Source organism: Peromyscus maniculatus, chromosome 1 (genome assembly GCF_049852395.1).
Source record: "Peromyscus maniculatus bairdii isolate BWxNUB_F1_BW_parent chromosome 1, HU_Pman_BW_mat_3.1, whole genome shotgun sequence".
NCBI classification, from domain to species: Eukaryota; Metazoa; Chordata; class Mammalia; order Rodentia; family Cricetidae; genus Peromyscus; species Peromyscus maniculatus.
The window spans coordinates 103,227,563-103,251,443 of NC_134852.1; the positions used below are offsets into that span (position 1 = coordinate 103,227,563).

The 23,881-nt window shown below is 40.7% G+C and overlaps 1 protein-coding gene across 28 annotated transcripts in view; it reads left to right on the top strand.

Annotated features, from left to right (window-relative positions):
- The window catches only part of Dlg2 (discs large MAGUK scaffold protein 2), a 1,859,766-nt gene that overhangs the window by 1,698,099 nt on the left and 137,786 nt on the right, over positions 1–23,881 (top strand). For all 28 annotated transcript variants that reach the window (XR_013043174.1, XM_076547134.1, XM_076547135.1 and 25 more), the window contains one exon: positions 22,231–22,345. Coding sequence is in view for 27 of the 28 variants with exons in the window: in XM_076547134.1 (XP_076403249.1) it covers positions 22,231–22,345 (115 nt within the window). In the remaining variant the exon portion in view is untranslated. The remainder of the gene's footprint in view (positions 1–22,230; positions 22,346–23,881) is intronic.

Genomic DNA, 23,881 nt, shown 5'->3' on the forward strand with positions numbered 1-23,881 from the left:
CAGTTGTTATGGTCCAAAAAGATTGGTTTGGATGTTAAGACAAAAACGGAATCATTGTGAGAGACAGAAAAGATAGTAGTCACAAAAGAACTGTGAGTGGGAAAGCAGAGAATCCGCTCTGTAACGCTGGTGCACTGAGTCTCTAAGGGGAGCTGACCACAGGACTTAAGAAGGTGGCTGAAAACAGATCTCAACAGCCTTGCATGCTGGCCTAAGGATTTGGAACATTTGCTTTCATATTCCAATTCTAATTTCATTACTTGATAGAGTCCACAGTGGCTCCTTAACATAGCTGATGAACAATCTGTTTCATATGAGGGGAAAAAAACCAATCTCCACTTTAAGAATTTTCATTTTGGTGGACAACCAGTCATATTCATGGAATTCTGTGAGTCTGACATTAGGAAATGTATTTATTGTTTGATTCATTCACTCCTTCATTTGTTATTGTTATTTTTCTTTAAAGATAGTCTTACATGGCCCAGGCTGCTCACAAACTCACCATGTAGCTGAGGGTGACTTTGAATCCCTGATCCTCCTACCCCCACTTGCCAAGTGCTGAGATTATAGGCATGTGCTGCCGTGCCCTGTGCACGCTGAAGTTTAATATTCATCAGATGAAAACACCTCAACCTTCACCTCTGTGTGATTTATCCCCTTACTTCTGCATGTGCATATCCACTTTCATCAACATATAAAGCATATTTGTTTCTTTCTGAAGACAGCTTCCCAAAGGAACCCTGCTTCTGATAGAAATGAGAAGTGTGGCATATATCATACAGGACTTTATGGGAGGGAATGCCATGAATGATAACAGCCATACGTTCAACAATGCTCGGGGGTCCAAAAGTACAGCCTGCTGAAATTTACAGACAAGATATATTTAATTTAGGACCAAGAATAATACATAAAAAAGAGATGCATGCTGATTAATGATATTAGGTGTGGACTTGGGGAGGCAAGGACGAGTGTTGTCCCTGGCATTTGCAAGATGGTCCATTTGTGACTGTGTCTTGTATTTGTAGAGATGACAAGAAAACAAGATCTTACTGTACACCTGCTGTTCTCTTCTTGTTCCACTTTTTAGATGTCACATTTGCATATGATGTAGCCTACGGTGAGTGTTAAGTCCTGGTCAGGCTCTTGAGTGAAGGGGTGTGTACCACTGTAATGCTATTCCATCAAGCTTCTGTTTCTGCCACGACCAACTTCTAGTTCTTGGACTTTGGCCATATTTCTCCGTGTCCACATAGGTATGGTCATCTGCACAGAGCTGTTTGTTTGTTTGTTTGTTTGTTTGTTTTTGTTTTGTTTTGTTTTCAAGACAGGGTCTCACTATGTAGCTTAAGCTGTCCTGGAGCTCACTCTGTAGACCAGGCTGGCCTCAAATCCACAGAGATCCACCTGCCTCTGCCTCCCAGGTTCTGGGATTAAAGGCATGTGCCTCCTCACCTGGTTGCACAGAGCTTTTGGAAGATTGAACGAAAGTACATGTTCAGAGTGGGGGGAGTGGTCAGTGTGGTATGAAATTGTGCCTGAATAAGCATGTCGTAACAAAACTCACAGCACATTCAGAAAGGGTGGGGCTGCAGTTCAACTGTACACAAGTGCTGTTCCTCTTAACCGTGTCACTAAGCGAATATCTTCCAGAACTTAGTTCTCTCCTTTCCCAAAATAGACAGGGACAAACAAGTGCAGCATGTTGCCAGATACATACCCTCCTACATCATCTGCAGTCCCTGCTTTGTAGTTCCAAGCTAAGATACAGATTCCAAACCAATCTTATAGAACCATCTCTGAACAGCTTTTAGCATCTTGGGATAAACTATAATGATTCTGCATTTATATATCAGGATGAAATTTCTCTCCTGCAGTGGATTCAGATCATGACCAAGACCAAGGTTCAGCCAAGTTGAATTTGATAAGAGGGGTTAACTTCGGGTGGTTTAGTTTTTGCTTTCTGCATTGATGTTGGCTTCATAGTCCCCCTAGAACCCCCACCAGGCAGAAGGCGTGGTCATAGGTAGCCAGTGTTGTGATGGTACAGCCCTATAGGGGTAAGTCCCTCAAATGATCTAATCCTTTCAACGTTTTTGGAAGGAAGATGTACACATCTTGCTTTCAGCTGCCCTTTGTTCCAAACCAAACAGCACCATGCTTTTTACTACCAGATGCATTCCGTTTTTAATTAGTAATTTAATTTGAGTAAAGTGAATGCAGTGGGCATATTTTTTTCCCTTTTCCTCTCCCTTTTATTTAATTCTTTTTTATACTTCTTTACCATTGTTCACATTACCAGCTACAGATAGTAAACCAACTCTCTAAAGAGCTATAACAAGCATTGTGTTATGCTAAATGAGTTTTGAGGGCCCTGTCAGCCCTGACTTAAAAACAAAAGGGGGTGGACATGTTGTAGTAGGAGATTTGCCTAGCATGGCCTAGGGTTGATTCCCTAATGTCTCCATAAAACAAACAAAATGCATAGATGACTTGAAAAGGCATGAGAAATTTATCCAACTATTTTCAGTTTAATGAGGCTGGGTCTCATTTGGACCCAGCCTTTGGGTAGCATTTTTGCATGTGTCATTTTACTTACTCTCCCAGAAATCTTGTGAATGTGCTTGGCATTGTTTCCAGTTTAGAAAGGCTAAACAATCTGCCCCTGCTGATCCACATTACACAATGTGCCTCTGGTGTGCCTGCTATGATTTCTTTTGACCTCAAATTTGATAATCTTGTTCAATTCAATTATATCTTATGAGCATTGGGTGCTATGCACTTGTACTAGTACTAGAAGCTGAATATACACAATTGTTGAAGAAGATTTACTGCCTTCTTCCATGTATTTCCAGACCAGAAGGGGAAATAAATAAAAGGAACATTCCAAATATGTCATAAATGTCATTATGAATATCTGTGAGGCATAGAGCATGATAAAGAAGGGCATGACTAAATCCACTTAAGAGAGATACTGGAAAAAATTTACTATCAAAGGAGACAGAGAACTCATCATTCAATGAAGGAAAGGGGGTAGATATAAAGGGTGGGTGCTGCATATTGCCTATCTATATGTGCTGAGAGTGCATTGGATGGATGGATGGATGGTCAGTTGATTTTGGTATTTGTTTGTTTGTTTGTTTGTTTGGTTTTGTTTTGTTTTGTTGAGTCATACCTCACTATGGAGCCCAAGGTGGCTTTGAACTTGCAATGTAGCCCCAGCTGGCCTTAAACAACATCCTCATTATTTCCTGGGTCTGATTTGATAACTCTTACAGAGGTAAAGATACTAAGTGCTAGGAATATCTAGAGGCATGAAAGATAGGCTTCTCTCCATGGTGATCAAATTAGTCTTGAAGGAGGTGGTCACATTTTAACTGAACCTGAGCTAGAAGAAAGACATATGGATTCTGTATTCATTTCAGGGAAAGGGGGAGGGTGGGATTCATTACTAACTGGCCTATACCTTGCTATGACAACTGGGTTGGCCTCAAATTTGCCATGTTCTTCTTGCCTCTGATTCCTAAGTACTGAGATCACCCAGTTTATGTGGTTCTGGGGATCAATCCCAGGGCCTGCACATACTAAGCAAGCACTCTACCAACTGAAACACACGATCTCTTTATTCTAACTGACTTAGTCTCTTTTATTCTCTAGCTGCCTCAGCTTTTCCTTTCTGGTTTCATATTCCTCAGCTGTTAAAAAACGGGATAATGCCATCTATTTCGGGTAGTAACAGGACCAAGTTCCCAGTGACTACTGGAACTTGATGCTTACTTGTACTACTCTTGAATACAGGCCTCTGCTCAACTTTCTAATCTTCACCACTGTCTTGGTGTTTCCTTCCGACCTCAATTCCTGCTTCATCTTATACCCAAGACCCCAGCTGAGAGAGAGAGACTGTATATGACCACATTCTTTTAGGAAAGGACCTCATACTCTGGATTTTTTTTTTCCCCATTTCCATATATTGTAGAAGAGTGGCTTAAGTTATTAACAGAGTCTTTGCCTAAATAGAGATAAATCACTTTCACTAGTTGAGTTCCTAAGAGAAGCATATTCAGAAGGAGATTGGCAGATGTGTAATTTATTAGGGAATGATTCAGAATCAACGCACAGCAAAAGGGCGTAGCCCTGGTCAGAAGAAATGTTCAAGTGTTGATGTAATAATCCCAAGGAGCACTTCTAAGGAAAGGGCCAGGAAAGTTGCCGTGAGTTTAGGGTGAAGAGGTGGAGACATCACATGCTTCCCAGGGTCACTCACTACCTGCAGGCTGCTACAGGAAGGAGGGACCCAGGGCAATGCAGCCCTCTGAAGGCAAGAGAAGCCGAGCTCATTCAGCCTGGAAGGGAGCTGTGAAGCACTGATGTGTCTGAAGCAAAGAAACTGTTTCTCTAAAAGATGACTTCATTTCAGGCCATAGATTTTGTTCCTAGCCCAGATGTGGAATTTTCAAAGCCAGAGAGACAAGAGCATTGTATTAGTATCCCCGCTGCTGCTCTAATGAATATGCAAAATCAAATAGCCCAAGGCAATACAAATGTTTTGTCTTTTGCCCCAGAGACCAGGAGTTTGAAATCAGTTTCACTAGGCTGACGTTAAGGTCTCAGCAGAGATTACATTCCCTGAAAGCTAGGGGTACTGCTGTTTGTTTTTAGTTTTAGCTCTTTACCCTTTGGGGCACCCACCTCCCAGCTCCCCAAAAATACACAGAGGCTAATTCTTACTTATAAGTGCCCAGCCTTAGCTTGGCTTATTTCTAGCCATCTTTTCTTAAATTAGCCCATCTACCTTTTGCTTCTAGGCTTTTACCTTTCTCTATTTCTATATATCTTTTCTTTCCTTCCTATTCCTTGTCTGGCTGTGTAGCTGTGCATCATTAAAATAAATTTTCCACAGCATAAACAAGTGTAACACATCTTAAAATAATATTCTATGGCTGGAGAGATGGCTTAGAGGTTAAGAGCACTGACTATTCTTCCAGAGGTCCTGAGTTCAATTCCCAGCAGCCACATGATGGTTTACAACCATCTGTAATGAAATCCAGTGCCCTCTTCCGGCCTGCAGGGATGCAGGCAGAACACTGTATGCATAATAAATGAATAAAATTTAAAAAAAATAATATTCTACAACAAGGGGGAGATCATTTCTCTGCCACCCTCCCCCCAAACCTCTGGAGCCTGCCTGACTTCTTGGCTTCTGACCTCACATCCTTCTTCACATCCCTGCAACCTCTTCCTCCCAATGTCTTATCTCTTGTTTCATCCTTGACTTCCCTGTATGGACCTGTTTAACTATAGTTATAGTTTATATTATAGACCCATAGTCTCCCCATCTCAACGTTCTTAACATAATCTTACCTTCAAAATCCTTTCACTTATATTAAGTAACTGTTCATGGTTCTGGGATTAGGATACAGATATTCTTGGGGGCAATTATTTAGCATACATAGCATTGAAATCAAACCCCATCACACTGATGATGCCACTTGGGCATGTTTAGTCATCATTAGGATGTCAGCACTAACCTACTCTTGTCTGCATTTCTTCACAACATCAGGATTACTGAAGGCAAATAATTTATACCCCAGCAGTCACTGAAGTCAGAAAACTTACCCTCTCTGTTCTGGTAAAAAGAAATCCAGAGCAAGAACACACTAAGAAGTCTTCAAATCTAGGTGTATTGACACTTGCCTGTAATCTTAGCACTCAAAAAGCTAAGGTAAGATGGTGAAGAGTTTGAGGCTAGATAAAAGATCCTCTATTAAACCAAGGGCTGGGGATATGACTTATTGGTGGAGCAGTTGTGTAACATGTACAAAGCCCTTATTTGCATCCCTAGCATAGGCAATAAAACAAATAGAAAAGAAGTTCAATCCATAGAAATTATGAAGGAAAACAAAGTATTCTTGAAATAATACCTAAGACAGAAGAGAGGGTAAGTGCTTGTTTCGACCTCTTCCTTTCCTGGTCCTGTTAGTGTCTCCCCTTGACTGGACTTTGTAGAAGCCACTTTTCCCAAGGAACTTGGAAAATATGGTGTGTGTGTGTGTGTGTGTGTGTGTGTGTGTGTGTGTGTGTGTGTGTGTGTGTGTTAAATACTAGAGCAAGAAAATTGTAAGAAGTGAACGTGAAATGATTTAGCACACATACTCTAAATCTAAAACCCCAAACCCAAAATATCCCTCAAGGGCCAAAGTTCTTGCCAAGTAAATTTGTGCTTGTTATTCCTATCTCACCACTCTAATATTGCTAGGATGTATAGTTATTCCTTGTCAGCATATCTATTTCCTCTACCTGTACATTCCTACATCCTGAGTTATAAACGATGATACTATCCATTGGCACAATTTCAAGATTGTGCTCCTACCCGAGCCTTGGAATGTCTTAGGCATTTTCCTTCCAGCAGCAGGAACAAATAGGACTTAGGAGAAGCTGGAAGCTGTTGTGAAACATTATGTTCACCAGTGATTAGATCAGAGAGCAGAACTAGAAAACAAAACGCCCAGTGGAAAAACCCCTGGCTCTTTGATAGATTTTGATCAAAGGCTAGCTCTCCAGAGTGCCTTTTAAAATCCGCCATGTTTCCTGAGTGTACAGGCTAGTTCTTTAAATAGCCTACTCAGCTCTACTTCCATCTAGTCATTTTTGTGCCTGGCATCTAATCCAAACGATTACCAGGCCCAAGAGACCATCCAAATTAGATTTTAATTTCATTATAATCTTCAGGAGCACACTGAGTTCAATTCATTATGGTCCTAAATGGAGATGCAGAAGGAAGTTTCTTTCTCAGGCTCCTCTTCCTTCTTCTTCTCCTCCTCCTTCCCTCCTCACTAATCTCTACTCAACTGTTAAAAGCTGTAAAAAAAAGTTTCAGAGACTCATGCTTGAGGGTCCTGTTTGTCTGTCTGTCCTGCCTCCCCCAGCATTGACATTCTATAACTAGAGTACAGTCTCAAGCACAGGCCAACATCAGTCCTCTGAGTGGAAGCTTTATTTCACAAACTTAAGAGAAGACCTTGGCAATGGAAAAGGTGGGTCGTTGGCAGGTGGGAGCAGACATTAGACCCCCTTACATTTCAACTTTGCTTCCCAGTGTCCCCAAATCTTCCCACTAATGCAGGGGTTCCATTAGCAAGACTCTCATGCAGCTTAGAGTCCCCCAGTTTCATTTGGTAATTCAGAAGCCAAAAGCCTCATTAGAGGAGTCTGTTTTCCATTTTCTCACAGACGTTGACATCGAGTTGTACTGTCAAAAGATGACCCAGTCCCCTATGCTTAGCATTTCCTCTTGATGGAAATAAATTTCTTCTGTTCGGAGAGCGAAGGAGCATCAACCTTTGTCCCTGCATGCTGTTCTCTGACTTTGATGTGCCTCTGTCACCCCGTGCCTAGTCTCCCTTGCCCGCCCACTGCTTCCTAATTTCTTCCCATTAGTCTAGGTCGCCTCCTCCCCGGTCCACCTCCTCTGTACTTCTCAGGTTCCCATGGTTGCCATCCGTGTACTCTCTGTGCTCACACGGTGCCTTGCTTGTATCAGAACAAGCCTTTTCTGGCCTATGGCCCCAACCAAACAGTAAGTTCTTTGTAGTCAGAAATTAAATAGTATAAGCTTTTCATTCTCTTTTCAGCACATATATAGTAGCTGAATAGATGGATTTAAGGAATGATGTTGGCTCTCTAGAGAGGTAGGAACGCTCTAGTGAAAACACATGAAGTCTTTGAAAACAAATGACTCCTAGCTTATCTTCCTTTGAGGGAACCTTTACCTTCATCAGTTGTTGCCCAGCTCAACGATACAGAATGCACACTGAAGACAGAACCGAGGTTCATTTGTCTCACCTTGACAGGACAGACAGAGGACAAAGGAAGAGGAGGTGAACATGAAGTTTGAATTTATTCTTAAATGTGATAGTCCCTGGTTATGCTTCTGTTCCCTCCTAAGATTCCACACACATTGACAAGTAAAGAACTTAAACAGGCAAAAATCTGAGTTCAAAATGGATGTGGGGTTGGCGCAGCCCATGCAAAAGATAGGAGAAAGCTCCTGGAGCTAGGCAGCTCTTGGGTGATTAGAAGAGAGTACGGCAGTGCTGAGGGGTCAGGAACCCGCCTGCTCCAGGACCCGTAGGCTCGTGATAACTGCACAATCCTAGTACTGCAGGCCTCACATGTCTGAAGACAAACAGTAAGTAATGGCTAAAAATACAAAGATTGGTTGGATACCTTATAAGGAACAGCTGGAGCCTCCATACCCTTTTCATCCTGCCAGTCATCCCCACCTCCAGCAAGCTGATGTTTCCTCTTTGGGAAAACTGAACAAGGGAGTCTCTGCGCATGGGACCTCACACGTAGACTAGAACAGTGCATGGAGAACACGGGTACCGTGGAAGGTATGTAGTGAGTTATGTGATCACACAGCCCCACCCACTCTTCCATCCTTATCACTCCTTCATAACTCACCAACCAGACATTTAATAGGAAATAAATGGACCCATTCAGCTCGCTCATATCTGTGATCACAACAGACATCTCCCGGCATCCCCCAGAGGGAATGGGAGAGTTTTGAACCAGAAATGAGTGAAATAGGCTGAGCCATCAGCATCCGGGGGTAGGATGGAAAGTCAGAAAAAAAAAAAAGTGAAAAAGTGATAGGAGAAGAAACACAAACAGAACTCTTGGTGAACTGAAAGGCACAGATGCAGGAGGCAGAAGGGAAGAGGATGTGCTTCACTTGAAGACAAAAAGAGCAGGGGAAGCCGTCTCCCTCTCCACTCTTTTCTGTTCTTTTAAAGCTGTCTATTAAATAAGAAGAAATGACTTATGCTACATAGGAGATAAGACAAGGGATTGAGATAAAATCTCAAATGGGGAACTTAACAGTGGGAGATAAATACCAAGGTTTTGTTGAAAACTGACTTTTATTTGAAAGTGTACTTTTTACACTATCATTTATCCTGTTGAATAAAAAAAATGAGCTAAATAGAGAACATCTATGTCTAGCTACAGTTCCCTATTGAGTGGAACAGGGCAGTGAGATGGGGGTTTGTTTTCTTTTGTTTCTATGGTTGTTTTGTGGCTCTATTAATATAGTGTAAATCAGGGCAATCATTGCCAGACTGTATTAAAAAGATAGTTTTGTGTATCGATCTGTAGAATCCAACTCACTGGTGGCTCCAATAAGGAATTGTAGAGTGTCGTGATCCGTGCTTCCAGGATTGGAAGCACATAACGATTCACAAAGAAGTCCTACTTTCCCATCCCAGACTGAAGGAAACAAATTGCCAGCATGGGAGGCAGAGGCAGGTGAATCTCTGTTAGTTAGAGGCCAGCCTGGTCTACAGAGAGAGTTTCAGACTGGCCAGGGCTACATACAGAGAAACCCTGTCTGGAAACCAACAACAAAAAAGAAAAAAAAGAAAGAAAGAAAAAAGAAAACAACTGAAGAACAAACTTGATCCATGACTGGGCTAAGATGGCCTCCAGAGTTGAGCTTCAGTCATCCCGTGTCTTCTGAATTTTTAGCTTTTCACTGTACACATTGCAAATAATTGACACCAGGCTCTGACTCAGCTCTCTGATCCTTACCCTCATGGTTCAGATTGGATCCAATTATAGGAGCTACTCCTACACCTGCAGAGGCAGCATGCTGGGGATTCCTTTTTAAATTATTAATTAAGAGCAAAGATACATTTACCTGATTCAGTATCCCCTAGAATTTCTGTTTGCTTGTAAATAAAAGTAAACTTTAATGCCTACTTACCTTTATTTTTGCCTCGTTTTCTCCCATGGATCTAGAGGATAGAATAATCAATTCCTATGTGTTTTATTCATCCCTAACTATCACTGTGAAACAACTTGTCCTTAAGCCCAGAGAAATCTCTAGTTTCCTAATTTCTTCCTGTCACTGGAATTATTCAAGCTTGAAACAGATCCCAGGCTCATAATGATGTCTCCTTAAATCAATGTGTCTTAATGTGTTGTATTATTTGTTCTAGGTCATTTTCTTTGCTCCCTTCAAATGGTATCTCCTTTCCATTCTTAGTCATTTAACCAGACTCCACACCTAAGTGAACACAGGGTCCCTCTACTGTCCTTCATATGTCACAGATTTAATCAGCAAGGTCCCCTATTTGTAACTCCAAACTCTGTCCACTCTTCTTCATTGCCACCAGACTCACTGTTGTTTTTAACCTGGACCTTCAGAAGACACGTCTACATTGCCTCCATGTGTCTAGCCACTGCCCAGTCTTCCTGTCACAACCCTGAGAGCTCAAGGACAAATGTCATAGTCTTTTGAAAGACACTTGGCGATTATGTAATATCTTTGTTTCAGAACTCAAATTTTTTAGTAAGCCCTACTGTAAAGAGAGCAGTTGAGTGTTGCATCATTTCATTTTGGTCTTTTCTTGAATGGCAATTTCATGTTCACGTGCACTTAGAAAAATCTTGACTTTATTGAAGATCGTTTGTCAAAAATAAGGCTAAACATTTCATAGGCAATAGTTTGCTGAAATAACCAAAACCGTTTTTCTGAGCCGTGGAAATAACTAGACCAAGTGGGGCAGTCTTACTGTCAATGGTTCTGTAGCAGTGTGATTCAGTTCTTATTTGTGTGTCTAGAGGTTATGGGTGAATTTCCATTATGAGATTTTTCTGGTTATACACTATAAAATACTTGAAATATTAAGATAATAAATCAGAAGGTAAATAGCATCTCAAAGACAAAAAGGTAACCTTAGGAGCTGAGAAAGTGTCTGGCTAGAGGATTATAAGATTCAGAAATCATTATGTCATAAAGGACACTAAAGGTAAATTAACTCAATATTTACTGCTGGCAATATTTTCCTTTATCAGTTGAAAACTTAAAAATATTTTTAATGTAAGAGCTATGCAGGAACTGGACACATTTATTCCATTCTTCTTGAGAATGCTAAGTCACTTCTTTATTGGGACAAGAGTGGGGTAGCAATATCAGCAGCCTCACATCATCAGTTCCTGCTGCAACAAGATGCTGCAACCACTGAGCATGCACCTTGAAGATATTAAGTGAGTCCTTATTGATAGCTGATGTACATTTGCTGAGCACTGTGAAGGATAAGCATCCATTGTGTTGGAAGGAGAGATCACCATACCTTGATGAAGTATCTGAGGAAGGGCTTTTGAGGACAAGTTGGCAGAGATGGGGAACTATTTATGCAAACTAGTAGACAAAGTTATCCTAAGTAAATGTCAAAACATTGATGTTTTAAAGATGGTAGCTTTTGATGGTTTAAATGAAAATGGCCTCCATAGGATCATATGTTTGAATACTTGCTTCCCAGTTGGTAGAATTGTTTGAGAAGGATTAGGCATTGTGGCCTAGTTGGAGGTATGTCACTCAGGCTGGAAAGACTCTTCTGATTTCCAGTTTTCTCTCTGCTTCCTGTTTGTGGATCAAGATGTGAACTCTCAGCTGTCCCTTCACTTTGTCATCATGGACTCTAACCCTCTGAAGCAGTAAGCCCCAAATAAATGCTTTCTTCTGCAAGTGGCCTTGGTCATGGTGTTTTATCACAGCAATAGAAAAGGAACCAATACAGGAGTGAATTAGGAAAATCATCAAGACTAGTCTGTGAGAGAATGAATGGATGGGAAACAATAAAGAGATTAGGGAGGGAGGAAGTTAGGGGTCTTCTGGCTATGCTATGGTTAAGAATTCTAGATCAGGCTGGGAAGATGCCTAAATTAGCAAAGTACTTGCCATGAAAGAATGAGAACCTGAGTTTAGTCCTTCTGAATTCATGTTGTGGCACATACTTACTATCCCAGCACTGAGGAGGCAGAGATAGGTGGATCCCTGGGCTCAGTGGCCATCAAACATAGCCTTCTTAGCATGTCTTAAACCAGTGAAGGTCCTTGTCTTGAAAAGCATGATGGATAGTACCTGAAGGATGATACTTGATGTTGACATCTAGCTTCTATATCTATGTGCATGTACATCTACATATATGTGAACATGCACACACATATATACACACATGCACAGAATTGAAAACAGTACTCAAACTATGATCTAGACCTAGTTCTAGGGTGGTCATATGTACAGTTCCTACATTAGAGGATAGAATTGGAGAGTCTTTAGTATGTCAGTCCTCTTATCATTAGTACACCATGGGTTATCATCATTGATACTCAGGAAATGTATTCTTAATGAATTACATACATTGCAGTATAGTAAGTACTTCTGTACATATTTCTTAATTAGATACCAATACTAATCCTAGGTGTTACTATAACTATGCAGAAAAACAGGGCTCAGGCGATGCAGCTGAGAGCACCCAGTCAGGCGTGCTTTAAAGAAAGAAAATATAGACAGTGTATTATGAACATAAAATTCATAAGTTTAGGTTTCTGATGAGATCTCATGCTGGGGCTTGCTATCTCTGCTGACACATGCTGCCCTGTATTGTCACTGATGGGAATCCCTGTGCCACACTGTCCCAAGGTTCTTGGAGTTGTAGGGACAGGGATCAGTTGTTCCCCCTCCTGACAATCTCTTGTCTCCTCACAACCCTGGAAACTTTTTGTCCATGCCAGATGGACATTGCTATAACCCAAACCTGCCAGTCAGTCCCAGCAACACCCTTTTACCAATGAGAGCCTCCATGAAACATGGTTTCAAGTTCCAACTGACTGCAAGCTGTAAGCACAAAATTACCCTAATGACATTTGAAGTTTTCATTTTGAGGGGTATATTGAGAAAACCTATCAAGGCTTTATCTTATCAATCCATACATAGAATTCTCTGTAGATATAAATCAATAGATAATAAGAAGTTGACTATTAAATGGTTACTTGGAGTGTCTAAGACACACTGAGACAGCTGTGGACATGTCCAGACAGGAGCAGTCGTTTGTAGAAGAAAGTGTAAAATCAATGGATGATGCTGGGAGCTTGCTGTGTGACCTTGGATAAATTGGCTAGCCTCTCTGCATTTTCTCTTCATGTTTTCTTCATCTCTTTATCTAGGGATGGTAGCTTTCCCTTCCAGATAATACATGGACATAAGTCTCAAAACACTATATATGGATACTCTGATAGGAATGTCATAGAAACAAAGACAGATATTTGCGTCACTCAAGTTATATTCAAGGGGACTGATTTACCTTGCCTTACTTCCAAATCCAGAACTACTTTATCTTTTATTTCTATCTGACCTATAATTTGGCAAGAATATTATTCATTTCACCCATCACGGTCTAGCTGATTCCTATTGCAGGATGCAGGATGGTGAAGTATGATTATTCCAGCTCTGGGCACCATGATTTTTATACAAAGGAACAAGGACAAACCCCATCAAAGTCTTAATATAGTCATATGCCAAGGAAAGCCTGAGCACTGTTCCTCAGATAAAAAACCACAGCTCCCACTGTCTCCTGAGGCACCATGGGCTATGAGCTCACCGCCAAACTGCAGCCCCTGCCTCCCTTCTCTGAGCCTTCGCTCACCCTACCAACAAAATCTTTGGAGAGAATCACCATAGGCAGCTGAGCCTTAATACTTTCTGAGATGTTCATTTCCCTCTCATACTTCTACAGTGAAGACTGAAATCAAACTTTCCCCTTTAGGGGTAGAAATTTTTGATATTGAGGAAGAAATATTCTAGCTAGTAGGTAGATTAGGAGTTTTAGGAAAAAGACCATCTTTGTATGAGTTGTTCCATTTGTCAAACATTCCGTATTTCTGTTTTTGACTCTCACAATCACTTTTTTGTTGTTGTTGTTGTTGTTGTTGTTTTGAGACAGGGTTTCTCTGTGTAGCTTTGCCCCTTTCCTGGAACTCACTTGGTAGCCCAGGCTGGCCTTGAACTCAGAGAGATGTGCCTGGCTCTGCCTCCCAAGTGCTGGGATTAAAGGTGTGCACCACCACCGCCTGGCTCACATTCACTTTTAATGTGAGCAGAAGAGTACCTGTCTCCCTGTTATAGAGAAGGACCACAAAACTGTAGGTGACCTTCCCAGTGCCACCTGTTTGATTTCCTTTCCATTTACCAGGAACCTATTCTGCCCCCAGGACTGTACTATGCCAGACATGAATATGATCACATTATTTTCCAGACAGCCTGATTTGGCAGGTGCTGCCTTCCCATTATACAGACAAGAAAACCAAGTTTTCTCTAAGTGGCAAAATCCACACCATGACTCAGTAGTAAATTTAAGATTCAAATTCAAGTCAGTTGATTTATTATACAGCCTGCTTTAGCAACAAAAATTTATGCCAAAAAGCATTCCCAGTTACTGGAACAGGTAGAGTTTGCTAATTCCAGGAAGTTTCTGTGCAGATTCGTTTTTCTAAGAAGCCTAGTAATCTATCTGCTTTGTGGCTCAGTGAAACAGAACTTGTATTTAGTCAAGATGAAATCTGATGGATCTGACTTCAGAGTTAACACCGGTTTGTAGGAAATAATTGGTTGGGGATTCAGACTGTTGTTTGCCTAGAAAACTACTTCATTTCACACATTAAAGAATTTCTGCATAGTTGCCTAAAACCTCTTTAAAGTTCTCCAGTTTCCCTGAGAAAATCGTTCCAGTCAAAATCAATGAACCCAGTTCTGCTTGACAGTGACAGGTGGTGCTGAGGGCAGTGTTCGGAGATGCAGCCTCAGTTCAGTGTGTTATTGAAATTTATTCTAAAAGCCTGATCCGTTCAGTAGTAGGCAAGGTAGGAGATCGGTTTTCTTCTCCTAAAGTTTTCAATTCTGCTTATCAAATTCAATAAACTTGTTAGTGTTTTCAAATTCATAACTAGGTACTACACTTTGTGTCCAGTGTTAGGGACAGAGGAAGAAAGGACTTCATTTTTAACCTTCTAAAGTCCATGACTAAATTGCTTAGTACTAGATACTTACAAAAGATATATGCATCCTCTAATTGACTGGAATTTCTGCACAAAACTGGACTCTGACCAACTTGGTTTGTAACCTCTTTGTATCTGTGTCTTTGTTTGTTTGTATCACTTCTCCTATCCCTGTATCACACACACACACACGCACGCACGCACGCACGCACGCACGCACGCACGCACAGCAGTGGAAAATTCCATATCTCCTTTTCAGCTCAGAATCAGGTTGGTAGCCTGAAGGGTAAGCTAAGTTGAGGTTTGAAGTAAGAGGCTAGAACAATCGTTATGCAGAAAATCCAGCCTGGAAAGATCCACACTCAAAGCCCTGCCTGTGGCCATAGGTCAACTCTCTTGACAGCAGGTAGAAATTCAAGTGTATAGCTAAGAAGGAAGCCATCATCCTAAAGTAGTTCATTGACACAGCACCCCTCCAGGCATCGCTACTTGTAAAGTGTCTGGAATGAAGCATCTCTTCCATCCTCATAGAATATGGCTGGTCCCTTCTGTGCCTGTCTGGCTCCAAAGTCCCAGGACAGCTCAGGAAATAGAAGGTGGTAAAATGGAGGCTGTTGGAAATGTTCTGAGGTCCAAGTAAATAATGAATTTTATATCATGTGAAAGAATTTTGGCAGTGCATTACTTCTTGAATGTGAAGTACAACCAGTGTTCCTTGGCTGACTCCCTTGCATATAACTATTTAAGAGTGTAGTGGGGAGGAAGAGAGAGAGGGAGGGAGGGAGAGAGAGAAAGAGCGCACAGTAATATATTTAGATTTTTCTAGTCTAAATCATTCATTATCATATATTGATTCCAAGACTCACATTCATGTCTGTGCAAAAGTACATTTCAGTTTCTGATATCAGAATGAGTCTTTGTTTGCTTATTTAAAACTGCATGATAGATGGTGCTTTTAAAAATCAATACTGCTTAAAATGATGAAAACAAAGTGCAGCGTGTCAGATAGTCCGAGGGGCAGTGTGTAGGGGCAGCTGTGATTTCCTCTTTTCAAAACATGTGAAAAAAGTGTCTCTAAGCAGATGGGGGATTTTCCTACCCTCTAAAAGCCAGAACTGCAGAAACTCTGCCTCCAGGGTACAGCTTTGAAATCCTAGTTTTTCTTTCCACACTGTAAATAACCAGCAGCTTTTCATAGAGATGTCACTTGCCCTAGTTTGTCTCCAGGAGCTCGGGCCTGACTGTGTGAGCTTATTCCAGGCAAAGGAGAGCTTATCCATAAGAAGCTAACCACCTAGAAAGCACTCAGTACTCCTTGCAGGGAGTGCAAGCTTAAATGGCAGGCGCTCTTTTGCAATTCACAGAAAAATGAAAATGAGAAGCAGCCTTAAAGTGAGGACCCATCCGTGGCTTTGGTGTCCTAGCAGTTTACACAGCCTGTAATTGATGCTGAAGAAACATTGAGGAATTAATGAAAAAAAGCTGTCCCCCAACCACAAATGAGAGCAGTTATAGTTGTCCACAATGCCACACTTGTGGAGCAGGGATCAGGGACTGTGCTTAGACATTATAAAAAACTGTGAGTGTTACATCCTTCCCATGCATCATTCCTGGGTCCTGGTGACAATGACAGGCATGTCTAAGAAAATAATAACATGACCCCAGTCGACTGCACACCACTGACATTTATCCTAGCCCCACCAGGAGGGGCATGCATTAAAGTTCGAATCCTTTAGCTTACCTACTACCAAAGAGATTCTCATAGATCTCTATGTCAAACCGCTTAGGCATATCACAGGGGTGCTCTTCAAAGTAGCTTCTGCGTAGTGCTGGAATGGATAACTCAGCAGGAAAGCAGCCTCTGTTGCTTGGATGTACAGAACCCTGCATACAGCTCAATGGCTTTATCAGTTGCTCTCTGAGCTGTGTCCATACTCATAAAGAATAAACAGGGAGAGGATGCTACTGTCAAGTTCAGCACCACTGAGGACTGCACATACATTTGTCCTGACAGGACCACCATGGGGGAAAAAAAAAAAACGAAAAAAAAACCACATTCAAGCTGTTTCATATCCATTTGATATGTTTGATAAAAAACAGTTTGCAAAGTAAATCTCAAAATGTACAGGTGAATGAGCTGAGTCTAAGTAATTTCCCCAGGCCTTGTTATTAGTAAACGGCATGATGAATCCTGAAAGCTGGCCTCCTCACTTGTACTTCCGTCTGATCTGCTCGGGGCTTCCTTTAGTAACCGACAGTCATAAGAGGGCTACATGAAATCGGGCTTGTGAAGGGATGTTCTCCCCGCTCCATACACACAGCTCACTTGGGAGATGCTCATTCCAAAGTTGTTTCCTTTTCTCAGAATCGAAGCATAGCATCTGAGTCAGAGATGCAAGCATCTGGGCAGCATTAAACGATGGTAGATTAAGCCGGCTATGCCTCCTTTGAACTCTGGGTTTTGTGGTTCACCCTGGACAAATTGTAAAGGAAATTGGAGCATGGCAGAGCCCCCTCTCACTGTGTACTGTGTGGTGTTCACACCTTCTTATCACTCCACCTGAGTGTCCCTCAGTGTTGAGATGATCCTGGCAGATGAGGCCACTAATCCTACAGAAACCGGCAGCAGTGTTGGAGTTGGACATCCTCATTCTGAGCTCCAAATAACTACGGATTTATAGGAGGATCTGGTGGGTCATATAATGTTCATCAAGAAGGGACCAACCATCCCAAACCAAGGCCACTTTTGGCTTGTTCCTGTTTGGCCTAGTAGATACACTTCATAATAGGGAGAGGGATGCTAAATCAAGGGGTTTTAGAAATGGATACAAGTTTCCATTCTCAAACAGATTATGATGTTTGCAAACAATGAACAAGAATAGGTTGTAAATTACACATTTAAAAACAAAGAATGACAGTCATTACCAAAACCCAATCGTCTGATCCATGACATTCCCAATATTCCTTGAGATAGGTATCATCCTTACTACCATTTCTCTTACCCAAAAAAAAAAAAAAAAAAAAAATGAGCCAAGAAAGGTTAGTAACTTTCCTAATGATATTTAGCTGGTACATGTCAGGGCTAAGATGTTGATGTCATATACATATTCCAAATCTTAAGCTTTCTGATATTATCAACCATTATGTCAAAATTGAAAACAAAATTCTCCAGATGAGTGATTAAAGTTAGAAACAATCAGATTCATTAATTTCTCTAATGCTTAGTAAAATTTTAATGTGTCATATACACTAAGCACGTTTTCTTTAGGACACATTTTTCTATAAAGACTGAGTTTGGTGAATGGCAGTGCATTACTTCGGTTCAGTCAATACTGGTTCATTTGACTGCAGCAGCATGCTGGGAATGACTTGATTTGAACCTGAAACCCTCACAGCCCCTCTGTATCTGCTCTAGGAACAGTTGTCCTTCTGCCCTAGTGAGCATCATTGATTGCTGCTGCCTCTGCTATTTATTTATCCACTTCACTTTGAACTCTATAGGTTTGCTCATTTAATACTTTTTAAGTTGGCATAGAAAATAATAGGTTTCATTATGGCACCTCCACTCATGGCTATCATTGTTCTTTGTTATGCCTTTTTCTTGTGCCCCCATCTCCATCTGATCCCCTTCCTCCCTCTGTATATCCATGTACAGTTGGGTTTAGATATCTTTGAATATAGAGGGGGAAACCACAAAGATTTTCTCATACATAGAGGACAAAGAGTTCACCGAAGCCAGTATTTCTTGACACCACTATGAACACCCTGCTTAGGAGCTAGTTTTCAACCCTCTATTGCTAGTTATAGAAAGCCCAAGAAGTATGAAATAATTTATAATTTCAGCACTCACCAGCTCCCTTTTGCAAGCAAGGCCGTGCAGGATTAAGTGTTGCTATCTTACTCTGGCGATCCACCTTAGCATTGTCATGCTTAATGTCCTTGTAATGTCACAAGTTCATTCAGGTTCTGTCTTGCTCCAAGCTACATGGTGTAAAGATTAGCATGTTTTTAAAATCTCAGTTGAATGTGCTCATGACACTTGAAATCAAGAGAGAGTGCTAGCAATTTGGCCAAAAATTTCCCCAAAGTGGGTGAGCAGAGGCAGGAGGGACACACTTCAGAAAGAAACTGGGTTGATAAGGAGTAGGTATATTAGTTATTTTTGTTTTAGCTGGTTGAATGGATTTTCAATACTTTGATAAGACATAAAGATTGACATCTCACAGTCTACATAGATGTTTATTTCTGAAGCATTTCTAACCATAAGCTTGGTTTATTGCTATGAAGTTGTAAACATGCACGTTCCCCTGACCTCACCCCATTTGTATCTGTAAACCTACTGTTCACAAATTGACTAAATTATGTGTACCTCTGTTTTTACTTTCAAAAGGTAAAAGACAGGTACATTTGAATACAAGATCTGAGATTAAGCTGAGTGTCAAAATGCTATATCAAGAACAGGATGGATGCTAGATAAGGCCAAGGCAGCATAACTTACGAGCCATGATGAACTTAAACTCTGTACATTAATATGTGAAAGAGGGTAGACAATGTAAAAACATGGCAGAAAGTATTGGGCTTATCTAATGAGCCATACAGCAAAGTGAATGAACTTTATTAATAGAGCAAGTGTCCCATCATAATACATGCTGTAGTAGCACAATCCTTATGAGAGCCTAGGAAAGAATCATTGGCGTTCTTAATTGTGTGTAGGTTAAGGGTCAGAACTGTTTCTAGCACTTGGCATGACTGAGTTGAAGAGATCAGACATTGCCCAGAGGGTAATAAAGACAGCAAAATGGTTTGGAAGTACTTTGACAAAAATTGTTTGAAACATGAGCATTTGCTTTTGGAAAAGGAGATAGATATGTGTTGCCTTCCTTCTCTTGGAAAATATTGTTGGAAATCAGCAGATTTTTTTTTTACTTGCAGCTATTTGATAACTAAATTTACCTAATGATTTAGTTCATTCCTCATTCACTCATCAGTCATTCAGAAAAGGTGTTATGCACCTCTTATTAACTCCCTCTGGACTATCCGACTGCATCAAAAATTAGGGAATCCCTACAACGAGACATCGTCTCTTCCCTAAGGAGCTCAGCCTAATGGAAACAGGCAACTGCACAAATAATTGGTGAGACAGAGGCAATAATATAGCTCATTGGACAGACAGCACCAGGTATCGACGGCCAGATGTTGGAGGAGTACACTTGGTAGAGTTTTGCTCTGTCATCTCCCAGTCCTCATGGTTGTGCAGCAGAGAGTCCTATGTCTGCATGAGACTGAGATGAGACCAGGCATGGAGTATTTCATCTTCAGAAAGTAGTCATATGACATGGATCTGAAAGTTGGAATTTTCCACTCTGTGTCCCAAAACAGATCAGTGAGTTTTTTTCTTTACAATGTGGAAACGTGCCTATAATCCTAGCACTCAGAAGGCTGAGGCAGGAGGATCACAAGTTCAAGGCAGATTGCACTACATATACACAGTGAGCTCCACAGCAGCCTGAATTGTGTGACAAGACATAGTTTTAAAATAAAAACAAAATGATAGTGGAGACTATGTGGTTGTTGTACAAAGTACTGGCCAACACTTCTTTCTACTTATGATGCCATATGACTTATTTCATAATGTGCACACATACAATAAGATACTTATTTATCATGGAGAGCTTCAGAGGCCTAACACCTAAATACATGGGTCTTGTTAAATAAACAAGTATAGAATGTTATTAAGAAAAATTGTATTTATAGGTTTGGTAGAAAGTAGCTAGCCATCCATGTTATACTATTTAAAAAGAAGAAAACATTTTAGCATCTGCTCACAAACATACCCACGAACATTCCCAGCATACGACTCCTTCCCCTGATGAGCTTTGGGGAAGGACATCTGTGAGAAATAAGGCAAAGGCCTTTACATTTCCCTTCTATGTTTATATAGTTGAAGGTATTTTTTATGATATCTGTAGACTTCATTTTATGACCTAGGAAAGAGATGTCCTCAACGCCCCATATGTACTTGGTACCATGTGGTCCATTATAAATGTTAGTTTATCCCTTCTAGGTAGCATGGAAATACAGCTTGCTCAAGATGGTTTAAACCTGCAAACAATATCACAACCATATTCATAAGTGTTTTCCCTTGGAATGAAATGCAGTGTTTCAGAGTAAAGTCAATAGATTTTAGATGAACTATGTGATTAAATCTATATTTGGCTTATTTAACCATTTAAGGCTGAATTATTAAACAGGAAATCTGCCAAATCTTGATAATTCCAGGCTGTATTTCAACATCGGAAATTACTAACCTACTATTATGGGCATTTTTAGTCTTTAGAGTACAAACTTTTATATTTCACATTCTGAAATGAGTAAGTATTATGTTAGCTGTTGCCAAATCTTTTAGGGAAGGCCATCCTGCAATTATCAATACATGTTACATGATCTGAAATGAAAATCAGCTTTGTGGAACTTTTTAATTTAAAGAATTTCAAATATAAGACTGGAGAGATGATCCAGTGCTTAAGAGATTTTGTTGCATTGTCAGAAAACCCAAACCCAAGTGTATATTTATATATCCTCTCTCTCTCTCTCTCTCTCTCTCTCTCTCTCTCTCTCTCTCTCTCTCTCTCTCTCTCTCTCTCTCTCTCTCACACACACACACACACACACACACACACAAATAAAAATAAAATGAATCCTTTTTTAAAAAAATAATTTAAAACAGTCTCTAGGTAAATCAACTTTTATTACATTAATTTAGTTCTCCTTATTTTTCATAAAAATTTGTAAATAATTACATTAATTTAGTTCTCCTTGTTTTTCATAAAAATTTGTAAATAATTTAATTTGAAAATCAAATTATTTTTAAATGTGCTAAAGAAAGCCTGGAATGGTGGCACATACCTTTAATTCCAGCACTCAGGAGGCTACTTAGAAGGTCAATCAGCCCCCCACTCCTACACACACACACATACACACACACACACACACACACACACACACACACACACACACAGAAATGAGACTGAGAAAATCTGGGTAAGATTAATATAGATTGTGTCCATTTTATTCTAGTTATGATGATGTGCTACAGTTTGAGATATAGGGGATACTAAGTTAAGGGTGGTATGGAACCTTAAACTTCTCAGAAGTTGGGGGTGTCATGGCTTTATGTTTTCTGGGTAATTTTGGGGAAGTAACTGATCTCTCCTTTTCCTCCTGTGAAATTGTGAGGAAAAAGCACTGGTAGACAGATGTGCTTTTCTGAAGGTGAGCACCTGCCTGGTACCTGGAAGACAAACGACAGCGGAGAGCAGGGGCTTTATCTATACAGTATGTCTAATTTTCAGAACGTACAGAATCAAACTTACCATTCTTTTCCTCCATTCCCAGATTACGCCCGATTTGAGGCCAAAATCCATGACCTACGAGAGCAGATGATGAACCACAGCATGAGCTCCGGGTCTGGGTCCCTTCGAACCAATCAGAAACGCTCCCTGTATGTCAGGTAGGAATTGGAATATTCCTGACTCAGATGTACTTGTCTTGTGCTACCAATTTAGGGACACAAGTGCCATGCCTGTGTTCCAAATAGCCCATGTCTGCTCAAAAGGCCTTGCATTTAACCATTTTAAAGTAATTTTTGAAATACTATCAGGTTAAAACTTTTCCCTAGTTTTATCTCTTAAACTTTTTTCTCTTGAAATTATTGGCGGGCGGGGGGGGGGGGGAGCTGTCTGTGAAGCTCAAGTTGACAAATGCTAGAACTTTCTTCGTGCTGGAAACATAGGTATACAACACCATACTCAGTTCTCAAGTTATCCCTTAATAATATTAAAAACTATTAAAGTATAACATAAGTTTCATTTATGACAAAGCTTGAATGCATATATTGAAGCTCTGGACATTTGCTTACAGTCAGTCTTGGAAGAAAACATTCCTTATGACTTCCTGACCCTCTGGGTATTGAGTGTATTAGCTTCGTGCCATCATTAGAAATCAGCTGTTCTGTCAAAAAGGAATGCACATTGGTTGTTTTTCTGAAAGTTTTGGTGGAAATACTTTCTTCAGTAGAATTTCAAGTTGTTTCCAGGACCATAGCAATTCATTGCTCCCTGCCTGACTGAAACCCATTAATTAGCTGGGCATGGTGACTCACACCTGTAATCTCACTACTTAGATGGAGGCAAGGAGACCAGGTTATGTTTAAGATGAGCTTGGAGATACTGTATGTTCCATTGCAACTCTGGCTACAGAATGAGCGAATTCAAACTGCCTGTCAGCATTTTATCCCTGTGGAAACCTCTTCAGTGAGATAGATAGACACTCAAATATAGCATGCTCCACTTACTAGTACCAGCTCCTGGATTACATCTAAATTTTATCTGTGTGTGTGTGTGTGTGTGTGTGTGTGTGTGTGTGTGTGTGTGTGCATGCCCTTCTACCATGTGGGTTCTGGGGACTTAACTATGGTTTCTAGGCTAGACTGGAAGCTATTTTATCCACTGAGCCATTTTGTCAACGCAGGGCTTTTAATAAATAGTGCAGATACTAATAGCTGTGAGGGAAAGTAACCCCTAATGTGGTCAGAATGAATGTATGCCTGTTTGGAGGAATCAGTCCCTCGTTCTTCAGATGTCCACCACCAACTCTGGCTCAAGATCTGACTGACAACTAAGGCCACATCTTCCTCACCAAAATTTCGCTTTCTTTTCCAGCAAGAATCCCGTGATACATCTACTAAATGATGCATTTGAGTTAGACTTTTCTGAATCAAAATGGCTGTAAAGTTCACTTTCCTGTGTGTTACACATGCAGGGAGAAAATAGAAGGCCAATTTCAGAAGGTGGCAGGTTCTCAGGGGCCTTATTTGTTGGGTGCTCTGGTCATCATAGAATCCCAGTTTATTTAGGGGAGTTTCCATGCCTCAGGACTCTTGAGGTTTAAAAACACAAGATGGATGGATGGATGGATGGATGGATGGATGGATGGATGGATGGATGGATGGATGGATGGATAGATAGATAGATAGATAGATAGATAG